The sequence below is a fragment of the Chrysochloris asiatica genome, unplaced genomic scaffold, assembly GCF_000296735.1.
Source record: "Chrysochloris asiatica unplaced genomic scaffold, ChrAsi1.0 scaffold00099, whole genome shotgun sequence".
NCBI classification, from domain to species: Eukaryota; Metazoa; Chordata; class Mammalia; order Afrosoricida; family Chrysochloridae; genus Chrysochloris; species Chrysochloris asiatica.
In genome coordinates this window covers 260,881-279,370 of record NW_006408617.1, presented here as the reverse complement: position 1 = coordinate 279,370, position 18,490 = coordinate 260,881, and the positions used below count along the sequence as shown (strand labels likewise).

General features: G+C 38.1%; 1 protein-coding gene across 1 annotated transcript in view; it reads left to right on the top strand.

Annotated features, from left to right (window-relative positions):
• The window catches only part of DPP4 (dipeptidyl-peptidase 4), a 124,328-nt gene that overhangs the window by 82,363 nt on the left and 23,475 nt on the right, over positions 1-18,490 (top strand). The window contains exons 12-19 of the mRNA XM_006866987.1: positions 3,211-3,255; positions 5,947-6,054; positions 6,320-6,387; positions 7,496-7,549; positions 8,443-8,564; positions 10,655-10,702; positions 10,931-11,029; positions 13,973-14,042. Of these exons, the coding sequence (XP_006867049.1) occupies positions 3,211-3,255; positions 5,947-6,054; positions 6,320-6,387; positions 7,496-7,549; positions 8,443-8,564; positions 10,655-10,702; positions 10,931-11,029; positions 13,973-14,042 (614 nt within the window). The remainder of the gene's footprint in view (positions 1-3,210; positions 3,256-5,946; positions 6,055-6,319; positions 6,388-7,495; positions 7,550-8,442; positions 8,565-10,654; positions 10,703-10,930; positions 11,030-13,972; positions 14,043-18,490) is intronic.

Sequence of the window (18,490 nt, the reverse complement as noted above, 5' to 3'; positions counted from 1 at the left end):
TTAGAAGTTAAATTGATAACCACCAATCTGTTTCAGACAGTGGTAATATTGAAGCAAACTTAAGTGATAATCCAACCATCACATATTCTAAGGATTTTTGTCCAGGAGATAAGGTGGTCCAGCCAGGCTGGAGGAGCAGGATTAAAGGCCTTCTGGTAGTCTGTGAATATGTCTTGGATACCCACGTGGTAGAGTATTGTACATCTCAAAGACATTACTGCAAGCTACCTTTTTTGGTAACAATCCAGTGCCTATAAACCTCCCCTCTCTGCTCTCATCCTGGTTCTCTATACTGGGCAGGTTCTAACTTCAGAAAGTCTAGTATCTCATAGCTGGATTCATTCATTTCTTATGCCTGTCATTGAATATTTATTATGCTCCAAGGAGTCCTGGTGGCTGTTTGACTGCTGATCAAGAGGTTGGCAGTTTAAACCCATCAGCCACACTGTGGAAGAAAGATATGGAGCCTGTTTTTATGAAGATTACAAACTTGGAAACCCTATGGGCAGTTCAGTTCTACCCTGTCCTATAGGATCACGATGAGTCGAAAGTGACTCGTCAGCAATGGATATTATGGTCCAAGCTCTTTGCTAAACTTAAAAAATAAAACAATATTCTTATCAATGGAGAAAACATTAACGTTGTCAAGGACTTCATTCTCCTTGGATCGACTATTAACACTCATGGAAGCGCAGCAGTCAAGAAATCAAATTGACATTAGGTAAATCTGCTGTACAAGACCCTTTTAAAGTGTTAAAGAACAAAGATGTCAGCTTGAGGACTAAGGTGCGCCTGACCCAAGCCATGGTATTTTCAATAACCTCATATGCATGCAAAAGCTGAACAGTGAATAAGGAAGACCATAGAAGAATTGATGCATTTGAGTGATGGTGTTGGAGGAGAATATTGAAAGTGATATTGGCTGCCAAAAGAACCAATAGATGCGTTTTGGAAAAAGTGCAACGAGAGTGCTCCTTGGAGGCCAGGATGACCAAACTTGGTGTCTCAAACTTTGGACATATTGTCAGGAGGGACCAATCACTGGAGAAGGATATCATGTTTGTTAAGGTGGAGAGTCAGAGAAAAAGAGGAAGACCCCCAACGAGATGGATTGGCCCAGTGGCAGCATCGATGGACTCAAGCGTGGCAACAATTGTAAGGTTGGCCCAGGATTGGGCAGTGCTTCGTTCTGCTGTGCTTAAGGTCGCTATGGGTCGGTACCAACTCAATGGCACCTAACAACAACATATATGTATATAAATTTTAAAAGATAAATCCATTATCATGACTGTCTACAAAATGTTTATGTTTTAGTTGTTATTGTTAAGTGTCTTCAAGTTGATTCTGACTCATAGCAACCTTGTAAGGTGTTTCCGAGACTTTTACATCTTTGCGGGAACAGAAAGCCTCATCTTTCCCACAAAGTGGCTGGCAGGCTCAAACTGTGGACCTTTTGGTTTGAAGTCCAGTGCTTATCGTATAGAGCCAGTTGTTGTTGTTGTTGTTTTGTGCTGTGGAGTCAGTTCCTACTCATAGCGACGCTGTACAGGGTTTCCGAGGCTATAAATCTTTACTGGAGCAGAACGCATCATCTTTCTCCTGTGGAACAGCTGGTAGTTTTGAACTGCTGCCCTTGCGGTTCGCAGTCCAATTCATAACCACTACGCTACCAGAGCTCCTTGTAGAGCCAGTAGGGATTGCCTTTTTGGGAAAAAAAAACAACTAATAAAACCAAAAAATCAAACCCACTGCCACTGAGTCTATTTTGACCCATGTTATTGTTGTTGTTGAGTGCTATCAAGTCAGTTCTGACTCTTAGCGACCCTGTGTAGAGTTTACAAGGAGCAACTGGTGAATTTGAACAACCAAACTTGTGGTTCAAGCTGACTTGCGGTCCAGTGCTTTATCCTACAGTGCCACACCAGGACTCCTAAATAGGGTTTCTATAAATCTTTATGGGAGCAGAAAGTCTCATCTTTCTCCCATGAAGCAGCTACTGAGTCTACACTCCCAGTCCTCGTGGTTAGCAGTCCAGTGCTTATTCTACAGTGCTATCAGGTTTCTCATAGTTACCATCTAAGAACACTTACAACTTGCCAGGCTCAGTAGACACAGACAATGAGGTTAGTGGCTTGCTCAGGTAATGCGACAGCCAGAATCCACAACAACAAAAAATCCAAGCTCTTCCTTCCTTCCAATTAAGTCACTATATTATATATCAGGGTACTGTGGCATAAACAACGAGTATAAGCAAGTTACAGAGGCAGTGTAGGGCCAAAGAAGATGATTAACTCTACCGGGGTAGGTGGAGTGAAGCAGGGAGGTGACACAGGAGAGTTATGAAGCCCTGTGGATAAGTGGCATCATGCTGAGCAGACAAGGGCAAGAAGACCATATAAGCAGATGGCTATGTAAAGACACAGCGTTGGCAAATAGCTTGGAGTTGCAGGGATGATGGGTACACATGATGAGGGGTTGGAGAAAAGTGAACTTTCAAATTCAAGCTGAGGCTTGGGTGCCATTCTGAGAAGTTTGGACTTGTAAAAAGTGGGGAGCTTTTCAAAGCTTTGTCTTTAGGCATCCACATTAGAACATTCTAAAGAGATTTGCTTTTTAAAAAGCTTGCTCAGTTGCCAATTGGGGCTTAGCTGTGTGCTATCTAGGGAGCAGACTAGAAGGAGAAACTAGCAGTGCTACCAGGAGAAAAGAGTCTCTTGTGAGGAGAACATGGCAGTGAGCCAAGGGAGAGCCAAAGGGATGTGAATTAAGGTAGGAGCAGTAGAGGAAGGCAAGTGAAGTCAAGAAAGTAGAGCACAGAGCCTGAGAGGGACTGTGAGAAGAGTAAGAATCTAGAATGAGTCCTGGGGTGAATGGGAGCCACCAACTAGGACAGGAGTGAAGGAGAACGAATGGGCTGCTGGGGATGGAGGAAAGACAGTGACACGTTATTTTCAATTGAACAAGTGCCAGTGAAGCTTTCAGGGTAGTGTATGGCCCTGGACTCAGACAGAGCTTTGTGTAAGAGATATATGTGATTTGATTTACTTCCATAGAAATATGAACATAAATAAAAATAGATGAATGAGGATCATGTTTAATTCATTTATTGTAAGTGCATTTTTGTTTATATTACCATAAATTGTAGCTAAGTAATGAGTTCATCACCTCACTTCTTTGTGAAACACTGTCATTGTATTTTTCCCTCTCTAGGAACGACAACACATTGAAAATAGTACTACTGGCTGGGTTGGAAGAGTAAGTGTTCAGAGTTATGGGATTTTATTACTGGTTAGAAACTCAGAGCTTTTTAATATACAGATGGTTACACTGAGTGCCCTACTGGAAATATTGTTGTTGTTGTTAAGTGCCATTGAGTTGGTTCCAACTCACAGCGACCCTGAGTAGGGTTTCCAAGGAGCGGCTAGTGAGTTTGAACCACTGACCTTGTGATTCAAACTGACCTTGCGGTCCAGTGTTTATCCTACAGAGCCACGTCAGAGCTCTCAATATATTTAAAGGGTAACTTTAGAGATGCCTTTTTATGAACAATATCTAAGATATTTAGCTGGAAACTGTGAGGGGACAAGTGAAAATTTAAAAGAGCAACAGATGAAATTACAATTCTAGGCAAATTGTAGTTCTCAGTAAATTAAAAAGTAACCATTGTTTACAGCAATCCAAAGTACCAAATGCACTTATATGTAAAGTTACATGTTTTAGAGGCAGAAAAGACAGGGTCCATCCACAGTCTGCAGAAAAGCCTGAGAAGATGAGATTAAGTCCAGCGAAATTTCAGTAGCATACAGACAACATTGGCTGTGCAATTATCTTTGGAGAAAATAATATTCTAGTGGGTTCACACTTCACTAGGCACCCAGATGCAGAAGTTTATCCAAGAAAGCACAGTGACCCTCAGAGATTTCTCATGCTTCCCCTTCCCATTGTATTATATATTAAGCAGAAAAGTTAACTGTCTTACTACAAGATCCTGTAAGATAAGCAACTCCAGTGAAGGAATTCCAACCATCATGGCAGGTTTTGCAAAAGATAAAGAATAAATTCTGCCTAAGCTTATGACCCTTTCTATTAAGCTCCCTTTAAGAGGAGAAAAGTGGTATAAAGAAATAATAGAGATTTCTGTATCTCTTGAGTCATAGAAGTGAGGTCCCCTGTTCTAGGAACACAACCCCTTCCAGCTGGGCTCCAAGCTCTGGAGCTCTGATAGCATTTACACGTCCTTTTTCTTTAGGCACTGATTGGGCAGAGGGGAGAGGTTTGCCAACATGAAAAGTGGTTTCCTCCATGGCAAGAGACATGCTACACTTCCTCACGACTCTCTGAAAAAAATATGTTTTTTCCTCTCTGTATTTAACCAGACAGATGCCACTTTTCACACATTTCTACTAGGCACAACTCCATCCAGGGGAAACAGGGAAATGTATTAAAAAGATAAGGCTGTGAACACAGGTCTAGAGAGGGGAATGTGTTTTGGAGCTCTGTAATGAGCTCTGAAACACCAAGTGTACTGCACGCCTCAGCTTGCTCCATAAATGAATTCACTTTGAATCACTAAATAGAAGAGGGAAACATTTTTCTTTCTTCCCAAAATGGGAGTTTGATGAGAGAGGAAACATCGAGGGCAAAGTGAACCAACAATTTTAAAAGACCATCTCCTACCTGTTCTTAAATGTAGCAAGGAAGTCAAACTCATAAAGCAACATATTCCTTTCAGGCTGGTAAGACACTGCTCTGCTTAACCGAATACTCTGAGCATTCTCTAATAATAATAAAACATGGAAATTTTGTTCTATATTTCCATATAAGTTTGTCTTTTTTTTTCTAATTTATATAAATTATTAAAAATGTAATAAAAATGATAGCTGTATGGATGGTTCCATTTGAAGTACATGATAGACAATCCTTATGGAATCTGATCCAGAAATATTTAAAGACTTAAGTCTGACATTCAATAAGAAGCACATATAAAGAACAGGGAAAAAATAAAACAAATTTGCCCTTCCCCCACCACCCAAATTACAAACCACCTCCAACTTGACTGTCAAAAAAAAATGATGGTATTGTGTTTTAGTAGAGCACATATGTGACATTGACTTCACTTTTTGAAACTCAAAAGCAAATACTGTTTTCTTGAGCATTTACACTCAGAATCTTGATGTAGCTCTGTAGAATAAGAATTGGACTACTAACCACAAATTTGACAGTTCAAACCCTATGCTGGGTCTCTACGAATCAGATCCAATTCGATGGCACTTAAAAACAATAAAATAAGAAACAATATGTCCAGGAATAACAGTTGTCACTTCTTTTGAGTGTCCCTGGAACCACTTTATGTGTGTTCTCTTGCTTACGCCTCACAAGAAGACACCATGAGTTAGGTTTTTTGGTCCTTTTTTTGTAGAAAGAGAATTTTCTTTTGAAATACTTGCCTTGCCTTTGGCAAGTAAGTGAACCATGGAGTTTTGACAGGGCTTCAAACTGGTCCATTCCAGTTTGGCACCCTGCTGAGAATTTACATATCTACCCTAGATACACTGAATCAGAAACTACCTTTTAATAAGATCCCCTCAGGGTAATTCTTATATATGCATGTTGTTAAAATGTAGATTTTGATTCAGTATATCTGAGGTGAAAATTCTGTCATCAGGAGGTCAAACAGAAATGAAACAGTTGTATGCCTCGGTTTTTGAGCATACCTGTTGGAAAGGACTGGAGTCCTGGTGTGGTGCTGTGGGCTAATACATCAGACTGCAAGGTCAGTGGTTCAAGCTCGCCAGTTTCTCCTTGGAAACCTTATACAGGGTCGCTATGGGTTGGAATTGACTCGAAGGCACTTAACATTGGGAAGGACTTTCTATATCCAATGTTGTTACCATGATAAAACTAATGTAATTTCACATGTTTTTGTTTATTATTATTATTTTCTAGTTTAGGCCTTCAGAACCTCACTTCACATCAGATGGTGCTAGCTTCTACAAGATTATCAGTGACAAAACGGGCTACAAACACATTTGCCGTTTCCAAATAAATAATGATGTGAGTATTTTACATAATTTAGTTCAGGTTGGTCTCCTTTTTCTGAAACTAACTTGAAGTGGAACCTATTTGGTAAATTTGATCAACATGGACAAATAATCAGACTAATTCAAATTCCTCAGTAGCACATGAGGTGGGATGGGATAGGGTAAAGAGACCCAACAAGAAAATACAAGGTTATCTGAATTCCTATATAAATGATTTATTTCTCCACTTAACTGATAGAAAGTGAGTCTAATAAACCTTTTTTTTTTTTTCTCACCAGGACTGTACATTTATTACAAAAGGAAACTGGGAAGTTATCAATATAGAAGCACTCACCAATGAATACCTGTGAGCATTTGAACACTGTAGAATATAAAGGAGCTCTGGTTGGGTGGTGGTTATCAGCCAGGCTGTTTATCTCAGGGTCAGCAGTTAGAAACCAGTGGTTCCGCAGGAGAAAGATGAAGGATCATATGCAGGGTCACTATAAGTTGGAACTGACTCCATGGCACATAACCACCACCACCACCATAGAATATAGACCTCTTGAGTAATCAGCACCCTTTTCTTCCCCCAAGAAGTAGGGGGGAAATCTCCTACAAATAAACAGTAGTCTATTTGGAATGCATTCAGTACTTTTTTTCTCTACCATACTGAAGCCTTAATGATTTTCACATATGCTTCACAGATTTGATACCATGCCACAAGCAGCTCTACCTCTTGTTCTTACCTGGTTTATATAAGCTGTAGCCTCTTCCTTGAATGTGGAACACTGAACTAGCATTCAGAGGCATTTTGTTAGAGTTCAATTGGCACTGAATTCTTAGAAGTCTTAGGAAGGCTGTTTTGTCTGTCCATGTCTCAGTCTTACCCTTTGGAAAATGGAAATTTTTTGCTGATTAGTATATGGGGGGGTTTGGGGTTGTGGAAGAGTATAGTTTATTAGAATTTGAGACATTATTATAATTTTGATCAGTTTCACTATGGAAGAATTTTGCCACTGTCTGAAATAGTTCTTAAAAGGTCTCTTCAGATGTGGCACAGCCACTGCCAGGTAGAGTAGATTTCTGCCCTTTAGACATTTATATTATGAAACAGGAAAATGGAAAATAACATATAAAAAGTTGTCTTAACTTCGGATTAGTTGTCCAATGATTATTTTTGTACAAAAGACTCTTTTTGTTGCTGTTTTGAGATTTTATTTGTTACTTAAATTAGGGGAGAAATTCCTGCATTCATATATTTTAGTCTGTCAAAAAAAATAATCCCGTTTAGAGAAGATGGAAAAGAAATAGTTTCTGTCCTAGGATGTGGGGGTGGTGGGTTGAGGGGGAAATCCAAGGGTAAATGAAGGACATGCATCTTTTTTGTGCACTAATGCTTGATGTCTTAGTTAAATGGAATGTGTTTGACTTTTTAAAAAACATAATGTATATTTTATTTGCTTTCTTCTCAGATACTACATTAGTAATGAGCATAAAGGAATGCCAGGAGGAAGAAATTTGTATAAGTAAGAGCTCTGTGTATTAAGTTGTTGACTTGAGTCTTTTTAGCTGATGGTCAATTTCTGGGCTCTTCTATTCTTGTCTTAATTAATATTAAACTGGAATTGCTCTAGGATTTCTTTTTTTTTTTTTTTTTACTTTATAAATCAATCTGCACATTAATAAAAATGAGAATGACATATTAGATGCATTGTGATATTGCCAGACAATGAAACATTTAAGGTCATTACAAATTAATTATTGATTTCTTTCACAATGAAGAAGCCCTAGTCATGCTGTGGGTTAAGCATGGGCTGCTAGCCAAAAGGTTGGTGGTTCAAACCCACCAGCTTCTCTGTGAAGAAAAATGAGACATTCTGCTGCTGTCAAGATTTATGACCTTGAAAGCCCTTTAGAGCCATTCTTCTATCCTATTTGTTGATGCTGTTATTAAGTGCTGTCAAATTGATTCCAACTCATAGCAACCCTGTATAGTATTTGCCAGGAGCAGCTGGTGGATTTGAACCACCGACCTGTGGTTCACAATTCTGTGTGTATCCTATAGCATCACACCATGAGTTCATTCTATCCTATGTTGTTATTTTTAAGTGCCCTGGAGTCGGTTCCAACTCATAGTGACCCTCCTAGGAGCAGCTGGTGAGTTTGAACCACCAACCTTGCAACTCAAACGGACTTTGTGGCCCAGCACATTATCCTGCAGTGCCGCCCCAGGACTCCTATAGGGTTGCTATAAGTCTGAATCAACTCAATGGCAGTTGGTTTTTTCACACTAAAGAAAAAAGCTTTTGAGGATTGCTTCGGCATTCCAAAATCTTTGAAGCTGCAGTAATAATTATTCAATTCCTTCCTGTCATTAATTATTTCCTCAACTACTTAATTTCTATCATTGGTTTTACAGAATCCAACTTAATGATGTCACAAAAGTGACATGTCTTACTTGTGAGCTGTATCCAGATAGGTGTCAATACTATTATGTATCATTTAGTAAAGAGGCAAAGTATTATCAACTGCAATGCTCAGGTAAGTGTGAACTGACTGAAAGGGTGCAGTTGCAACAGTGACTTAAAATGTCTACCTAAAGTCGCTCCCTCCTTTCCCCTCACCTTGAATACTTTAGTTTCCCTTGCACTTACCAACTAACTTGTCCTCCTCTTTGGGCAGCCTTCTCTCCTTGTCTCCCCATTCATGAGATTTCTCTTCCTGTCTCCAGTGTGGGAAACATTTTTTCCCCATGCCTGATCCTCCTCTTTTGAATTTGAGGAGCTCTTGAAATTGCATAAGTGCCCTTCTCTTAACACATGTCTAAGAGTGTAACCACCTCTTCTTCCTGTTCCAACTAAAGGACTTGCATTGTTGCTTTAGAATGAAAACTCACATATTCCAGAGATTATGTATAACAGAGGTACTTTATCCTGATATGCACACATATTCTGGGTGTTATTGCTGTTATTTTATGCATTTGTCTGTTTAAAGTAGTAAATATATGTGGGTGGTACGTGCCACACATCACAATCACTGCTGTATGTTCTGTCGCTATTGTTAATATTTTAATATTAATTAATATTGTTAACATTTCTCTTATAACTGAAGAAACCTGCACAGAGAAAGATAAAGTGACTTATGCAAGACCACACTAGCTAGTAGGAGACAGACCAGGAATCAGCCTCCAGTCTTGGCTTGCAGGACCCTCTCTTCTAAGTACCGTGGTAGAATAGTTCTCAGAACAGGAGAAAACATCAAGATATTCTGAAAAGAACTGTCAATCACCAAAAAGGACCTCCAATCCAGTTAATCTCTGGTAGTGTGGTGGTTACCAGTTGTGCTGCTAACCTCAAGGTCAGCAGTTTGAAAGATGAGGCTTTCTGCTCCTATAAAGATTTACAGTCTTGGAAACCCTATACAGGGTCACTGTGAGTTGGACCCAACTCCAGGGTACACCATCACCATCATACTGTGGTGATAAGCACTCACCCACAAGGTCAGTGGTTCAAACTCACCAGCTGGTACTCAGAAACTCTATATGAGTCAGAAATGACTTGATGGCACTTAAACAACAGCAACATCATATTTTCTGTACAATTACAATTTTTTATGATTCTTTACTATGGCTATTTTTAGTTACCACTTAGGAGCATGTACTTCATATTAGGTACTGTGCTAACAGCTTGTATATGGGTGTGTGTGTGTGCTAACAGCTTTATATTCCTTCTCTTGTTTAATCTTTTTAAAACTCTAAAAAGTAGATATTATTACCCTCATTGTACATATGAGGAAACTGAAGCTTAGATAACCTTTGTCCGAAGTCACTCACAAGTAACCCAGAATTCAAACCCAGGTCTGTGTGACACATTTCCTGTGGTTCCGATCAGGGTGAAAATTAATTAGCATCCAAATACATCAGAATAAAATAGCTCACAAAATTGCTTTCCATACATTACCTTCATCACTGCAACTATCACAGTTGGGATCGATAATGAAGATATGTACTTGTGAGAAAAATACTTTTGCATGCCAGAAAGGAGACGTTTATCCAAGTTAGGCACTGCAGATGTAGCATTGACCCACCAGGCTGTAAGAGGGAAACCTGCCCCCTCCCCAGGTAAGAAGGGCTCCAGAGCTCTGCCCTAAGGGGGAGAGGTCTGAGAGACCTGATGTCTTACTGGTAGAACTAGGAAGGATGGGTGACTAGACATTGAAAGCTCAGTTTACAGATGAGGCAATCTGGCACAGAGGTGAATGTGTGCCCCAGGCTCCCAGCAGGGCCCAAGTCTCCTTTTCTGTGGCATTACAGTAATTCTTCTTCAAGTCTAATTGCAATTATTTTAAGGAAAGGGGGACAACAAAAATCGCCATCAGCCAGCATTTATTGAGCTGTTTAACCCATCAGCTGCTTCTTGGAAACCCAACACAGGGTCTTTATGAGTCGGAACTGATGGACTGGAAGGCACTTAACAACAACAACAACAACAACAACAATCACTATGATGTTTATTACACAGTCTGTAAAAGTTAAATGGTATCCAATAATATTTTTTGAAAAGTAATGTATGCTGTCTTTTTTTCTTCCCTAATACTCACCTAAAACATCTTTTTCCTGATTATTTTAACAGGCCCTGGTCTACCCCTCTATACTTTACATAGCAGCATGACTGATAAAGGTATTTTTTCGTATTTCACCTTCATTTGGCTTTAGGCGCATGTGTAAATAGGACCACAGTGTAGTTTCCTATGGTTTTTGAGTCTCTTAGCAAGGAGCTGAACACAGGGCTCAGGACCTGGAGTATGTGTAGTCTGTTCAATGACACATATTTTTGTTCATTATTACATTACATAGTCTAAATTCTTCACATTGTAAAGAATTTCTGCTGTCCCTTGTATTTAAATAGAATTGAGAGTCCTGGAAGACAACTCTGCTTTGGATAAAATGCTGCAGGATGTTCAGATGCCCTCAAAGAAACTGGACTACCTTAATATGAATCAAATGAGTGAGTTAAATAAGACTTAAACATTTTCCCTGCAATAGTATTTCTTAGAAACATCAGCAAAATATAACTAAATATGACCATTTAATATGAAAATTGCCATTTTTGTATCATCTAGAAATCTCATTTTAAAGGTTTCCAGAAATAAAAATTCTGCCACAAGAACTACTAACTTTACTTTCTTTTGTTTTAAAATAGAAATAACATTCTATGTAAAATTTGTCTTGTCAAGAGAAAAGGTTTTTGGAGAAAATGCACTATTGCTAGAGCAGTTGCATCATATTAATAACTCTATTCTATTGTTAACTATTAATTGCTTTTAACTTGATGATATGGTAATGTTTCACCTTTAACTCAAAGACATTGAAAATATGTAAGATTGTTGTATAAAAAAAATTATAGTCAGCTATAAAGTGTAACTTTAGTCTCAGAAAAGAAATTTTGAATTTTTCTAAAACACCCTCCCTATAATTAGCTTGGTGGCATTCCAGCATAGTGACCCTGTATGGGGTTTCCGTGGCTGTAAATCTTTACGAAGCAGAAAACCTCATCTTTCTCTTGTGGAACAGCTGGTAGTTTTGAACTGCTGACCTTAAAGTTATCAGCCTGACTCGTAACCACTCCTGGGGTGGTGCTGTAGGTTAATGTGCTGAATTGCAAACTCATTTGAACCGCAAAGTCAGCAGTTCAAGCTCAGCAGCCGCTCCTCGGAAACCAGGGTCACTATGGGTTGGAACCTACTCAATGACACTTAACAACAACAACAATTAGCTTGTTCCTGGTCATACAGCCTAGTAATGGATTATATTCAGTGAATGACATCTAAAAACAATGAATTTCTTTGAGTAAGAAACCTTATTTGTTTTTGTTTTTCTTCCCCATTAGGAGTAACAACTTATGGGTGGAGAATATATCAGGAATGAATATATTAAAAACACACACACACACACACAAATGCATACATTCATTTCCCTTAAATTTTAGAAAATAAATAAAAATATTCAGCTGACCAAATATTAAGTGGCAGGAAAAACACTTAAGACTATTCAGGGTATTTTCAAGAACAATTTAGAACGGAATTTTGAATTTGCTCATAAATCATCTGGGACTTTGTTAACTTGCACATTCTGATTCAGCAGATCAGAGCTGGCCAAGGAGTCTGCATCTGAAATAAGCTCTGTTGTTGTTGTTAAATGCCTTTCTACTCATAGGGACCCTGTGTATAGGGTTTCCAAGTCTTCAAAGCTCCCAGAGAGAAAAAAGCTTCATTTTTCTACCATGGAGCGACTGGCAATATAGAACCAGGGACCTTGTGGTTAGAAGTCCAGTGCTTATTGTATGAAGTCACTGTACTCCTAGTTGGTGCCAATGCTGCTTGTTCCTGTCCCATTCTAGAGTGATAAGAACTTAGAGTTGTTAGAGAATCACATGCTGGTATGGCATTATAGGATAATCACTGGACTGCTAACTACAAGGTCAGTGGTTCAAACCTACCAGCCGCTCCGTAGAAACCCATACAGGGTCACTATGAGTCAGAACCAACTCAAAGGCACTTAGCAACAACAACAATCTGCTGAGGGCATTGAAAGTTAGGATTTCTATTTCCATTGGAAACAGTGTGGCCCCTTGAACCACTTTGATCAGGAATATAGGTTGGAGCTGTGGGTTGGGTTGTCCAGGTGGCAGGTGGTGATATTCATTTAAACAAAAGAAAAAGACCATGAAGTGGGGAGGGAGGGAACTGGGAGGAAGGACTGTGAGAATTGGAAAATAGCCCTAAAGAAAAGACTCAGCATCTACAATAAAATAGAACTAAAAAATCCTTCTAATAAACTAGAACAGCCTCAGAAAAAGAAATCAAATTTTGAGTTTCCCATACTAATACACATGAAAAACATTCATGGTCAACTGATAGTTTGGCATTCTATTGAAATTATAATGAAGACTTGTTTGGGTGCTTTATTAGACTCAGAATTAGGTTCCAAGCACATTTAATCAGAGAAGTATAAAAATTATCTGCAAAATATACATTGAAGAGAATTCTATCTATATAATGATTCTATTCCAAAATGTTTCTTTTCTCCTCAACTAAAATAATTATAAAAAACAAACAAAAAGGAAACTAGATGCATGGAAGAAACAGCTGCAGAGAGAAGGCTGCATATACATCATTCCCTACAGGTGACATCTATTGAATTTGGAAGTAATCGTAGTAAAATATACAATAACTTTCATTTTAGAAAAAGGAGTGCAGGAATAATTTGTTTAAATTGATATCTGAGTTTGTGAGGAAAAAAATAGATTCATTATTAGGAACAAATATTATTTCACTAATGTCAAAACCAGGCACAGAGAATTAAATGGATCTGCAGAAAGGACATATAGAATATTTGCAAGAGTTGACTCCACATAAACCTGATTTCATTCAGAGACACAGAGCTAAAAATGGGAGTTTAGCTTTGCGGTCTGGGATGCCAGTACAATAACAAGAATGTTATTAAATCAGAATTTTAAAATAGACTTGGGGCCAACTGAAAATCCTAAACAGCTTCAAGGAAATTCAAGAAGAGGAAAACATTTTGGAGGAAAACTTAGAACATAAGCTGTAAACAAACTAGATAAGTAGATCAGATGCCAAAGAACAGAATCATAAAAATTAAACATTAGAAATTTGAAGATGCCCTTTTATTTTTTAAGGCATCAATGTGTTGAATAAATACATTAGAAAGGACTTTATTGTTTTAATACTACCTAGTATTTTAATGTGGCAAAGAATGTTTTTATTTCTTAAAAGAATGTTAGATCCAAACAATTCATTTCCTTTTGAATTCTTATTTAGTACCTTGTTAAACTTTAGATATGACTTATCACTGACAGAGATAAAGAAGGAAATCTTGTCCTAATAACTGTTCTTAACGATACTAATTAATCTTTCTGTTTATTTAGAATCTTGGTATCAGATGATCTTACCTCCCCATTTTGATAAATCCAAGAAATATCCTCTACTAATAGATGTGTAAGTATTCTCCTGAATGAAGGGAATGATTTAGAAGCCAACCATGTTGTTGTTGTAGTTATGTGCCATCAAGTTGGTTCTGACCCATAGTGATCCTGTCTAGCGTTTCTGAGGAGTCTGCAGTTCAAACTGACTTTGCAGTCTAGTGCATTAACTCACAGTGCCACACCAGATGTTACCCAGGGTACTCTTCATTTATTTATTAATTTATATATTTGGCTTAGTCAAGCTTACTGAAAAATAGAACCAAAAATATATCCTTGCTCTCTTCCTAAATTGTAGCATAACATTTCTGCAGCAATCTCCTTCTATTTTGCTCTTAAAATTCCAACCTGTGTTTTCTCCCATTTTCCTAGTAAAGAATGTAGACACACCTCTTCTGTCATTTATAGCATATGGATTTTGTTTTGTTTTGTTTCCTTGAACTCTTAAGGCAATTACCAAATAAATACTTATGCCCTGAACATTTTAACAAGTAAAAGATGTATCTTAACAATCTTGAAACTTTCCTTACTCCTCAAATTTCCCCAAACATTTTCCATTGGTTGCTCTGATCTACAAGGTTGGCAGTTCAAACTCATCAGCCACTTCTTGGAAACCCTATACAGGGTTGCAATGAGTTGGAATTGATTTAACAACACCATTTCTCTTCTTTTAGAACCTCAAATACTACTGCCTGGTATTTCCATTCCTTTTTTGGGGGTGAGGTTCTGAAGACTTTTGAAACCAAAGTCTCTGAAACAGTTAATGAGAACTCATGTGAACTTTCAAACATAGCAGCTTTGTAAAATATTTTTTTTAATAATTATTAAGAGTACATTTTAATTTAATCTTTAAAAAAGTTGTCCTGACCTCACCCATAATGGCACAATGCCACTTTTCCTGTCCTAGCTTGTCTCATTTCCTTTATTAAAACAAAACAAAATTAACAAGTGTTCTGGGTGACTGCCCTATGCCAGGTGCCTACTGCATTTGGCTTATTTCATTCACATAGCAAACCTATGTGTTGGGCTTTATGGAGCACGTTGTAGAAGACAAAACTGAAGCTCAAAGACATCACTTTCTGTTATTACTAGCAGAAGAGAAGTCACAGATACCAGCGTCATACACAGTCTTGCTCCACTAGTATCCTTCTATGAAAGCTAAGTGTAACAGCTCAAAGAAAGGTAGAGATGGAGATTTAAAACTTGCTGATAGGTGATTTGAGTTGTATTATGACATTAACCTAATATAGACCATGTTGTTGCTGTTGTTAAGTGTTATCAAGTCAGTTCTGACTCACAGTGACCCTGTCTAGGGTTTCCAAAGAGGGGCTGATTAGCAATCCAGGGCTTATCCTATAGCAACAATCAGCACTCCATATTGTATTGCTTTCGGTTTAGTCATAATATTTAAAAAAAAAATCTTTAGGAAAAGAGTAATATTTTTATCTTCTTTGATTCCCCAATAAGTAATTATATTAGTCCTTCTCTTCATTAGGAAGGTATAACAATCATAGTAAATTTAGTGTCCATTTGTTTTCAGTTGTCATCTTCTTTTAAAAAAGTTTTGTGTTTTTTTTCCTTGTTGTTGAGAAACATACGCTGCAAAACATATAGCCATGTAAGAGTTTCTGCCTATACAATTCAGTGACATTGATTACATTCTTCAAGTTGTACAACCATTCTCATCTTCTTCTTAGATGTGCCTAACCCATTAACATAAACTCATTATCCTGTAAGATTCCTATTTCATTTTTCAATTTCTTATTGTCAGTTGTTGTCAAGTGCCATTGAGCCTGCTCCCAATCATAGCCACGCTGTATAGAGTTTCCAAGGAGTTGTTGGTAGATTTGTATTGCTGGTCTTGTGGTTAGCAATCCAGTGCTGATTCTACAGCACCACATCAGGAGTCCATTTAGAGCCTGTATTTTTTGTTGTTGTTGTTAAGTGCTGTTGAGTTAGTTTCAACTCATAGCGACCCTGTATAGGTGTGGCGCTGTGGGTTAATGTGCTGGACTACAAGGTCAGCAGTTCAAGCTCATCAGTCACTCCTCAGAAACCCTATCCAGGGTTGTTATGAGTCAGAAATGACTCAACGGCACTAAACAATAAACAAAAACAGGAGCATGGTCATGGTTTCATGTTTTCAAACCTGGTGGGTTTGAACCACCGAACTTGAGGTTAGCAGGCTGGTACTTATCCTATGGTGCCACACCAGGACTCCTAAATCCTGTATTGTTGTTGTTAAGTGCCATCAAGTCAGTTCTGACCCATAGCGATTTCTGAGGATCAGCTGGTGAGCTTGAAGCACCAACCTTATGGATCAAACCAACTTTGCAGTCCAGCACATTAACCCACAGTGCCACACCAGGACTCTTGGTTTAAGTTTTAAAGATTCTCACAGGGCAACAGTTTCAGGGGTTCATGAAGTACCATGGCTCCAGATAGTCTGGAGTCTACGAGAATTTGAAATTCTGTTTTGCTCAGTATTCTTTATAGAATCATTGATCAAAATGTTTGAGATGGTAGCTAGGCACCATCCAGTTCTAGTCTCATGGCAAGGAGTCAATTGTTAACAGAGGCAATTAGCCACACCTTCGGTATCCTCCTTTTCCTATCTATCCTTCCATCTTTGTTGTTCCAAGTAGATTGAGACCAATTGCTATACCTTGGATGGATGCTTTCAAGTTTTTACAGCACATTACAGTGGACTAGAAAGTTGAACAGAAGCACTAAACAAGTTATTAAGCCAGTTAACTGGAATGTCCCATGAAACTATGACCCTAAACCTCCAAACCAAGGAACCGAATCCAATGAGATGTTTATTTGTACATAGCAGCCTTAGCAACTACTTTTCTTGTCTTTTGTTGTAGTTCTTCCTCTCTTTAGAGTTCTAATCTTTACTTAAAACAAAAAAGTCTTGCTTAAATTGGGGGGTTAGATAATTTGGGACAGATCTAATATTAAAAGACAAATTGTTACTCTCTATCAATTTTAAAGAGAGCATGTGACTCTGTAGGATAAGCCTTGGATTGCAAACCACAAGGTCAGTGGTTCAAGCCCACCAGCCACTCAATCAAAGTAAAATGAAGCTTTCTTTTCCCACAAAATGTAAAAGCCTTGGAAATTCTATACAGGGTCACTATAAGTCAGAACTGACTAGACTTGATGGCACTTAACAACAACAACAACAACAGCATTGTAAATTGGGTGAAGGTTTCCAAAGCAGATCAGTTTTCTAATCAACAATTCATATACCTTTTGCTTTATGTCCTTGATTGCAGTCCCCACAATGTAGCATCATTTATTTAGCTTTAGAAAGCTACTCTTGATTAACAAACAGAATAATGAGCGGCTTGAAGGACAGGCTATCGCAGCTATGACAGCCTGTGAAGATTGCAGACACAATGGAGTTAAGTGTATTAATGAGTAGAATGAGCAGCAGCATACAACAAGTAGTTGTATGCAGAACAACATACAATGGAAGAAAAATGTAAAACAAAATTCAAAATCATACAAAAGACTTTTCTTTACATAGTTGAATTGAATTTAATGATCTGATATAAACTGGCAGAATCTCCTTTGACGTTTTAAATAATAGCATTCATTTGTGTTTTGGTGCACTCCACAATGATTTATAGAGTCTTAGTGAGGCACTGTAGATACGCATTCAACCACAATGTCAGTTTGAACCATAAGGTCAGCAGTTCAAACTCACCAGTCACTCTTCAGAAACCCTATACAGAGTCACTATGGATTAGAACCTACTTAACAACAAGTGTGTACAACATTGTGTTGGGCATTGTAGGAAATGAAGAACATATGATACAGCAGTCTGAATCCTCAAGAATAATGCAACCTCTGAAGTAAACTTGTAATCTACAAATGTTTGTAAACTGAGACATAAAGCTATATTCAAAGTTGCATTTATTGTCATCAATCATGTTGGTATCCTCATGATTATTTAATTATATGGCTCCCTCTCCCAACTGCTAGGATAGTTATTTCTTTGGTTTCCAAGATATGTAATACTTGGAAAATATCAGCCTAGGAAGTCTGCATTTGATAACTATCATACAAGAAAAAAACTGATGGGCATCTTTGAAGAAAACCGCAGTCATTGGAATTATGTCACTATTATGGATTGAATTGTGGCCCTAAAAATATATATGTTGCAAATACTAACCTCTATGCCTGTGATGATAATCCCATTTGGGAATGGGTTTTCTTTGTTACGTTAATGGTGCAGCATTGTTGTTTAGTGCCACTGAGTCCATTCTGACTCAGAGCAATTCTGTCTTAAGTCAGAGTCCTGGTGTGACATTGTAGGACAAGCACTGGGCTGCTAACAGTGAGGTTGGTGGTTCAAACCCACCAGCCTGTCCTAAAAAACCCTATACATGGTTGCTATGAGCCAGAACAAACAATCACAATGCCTTAAAGCAATCTCTTTTGAGATATAAAAGA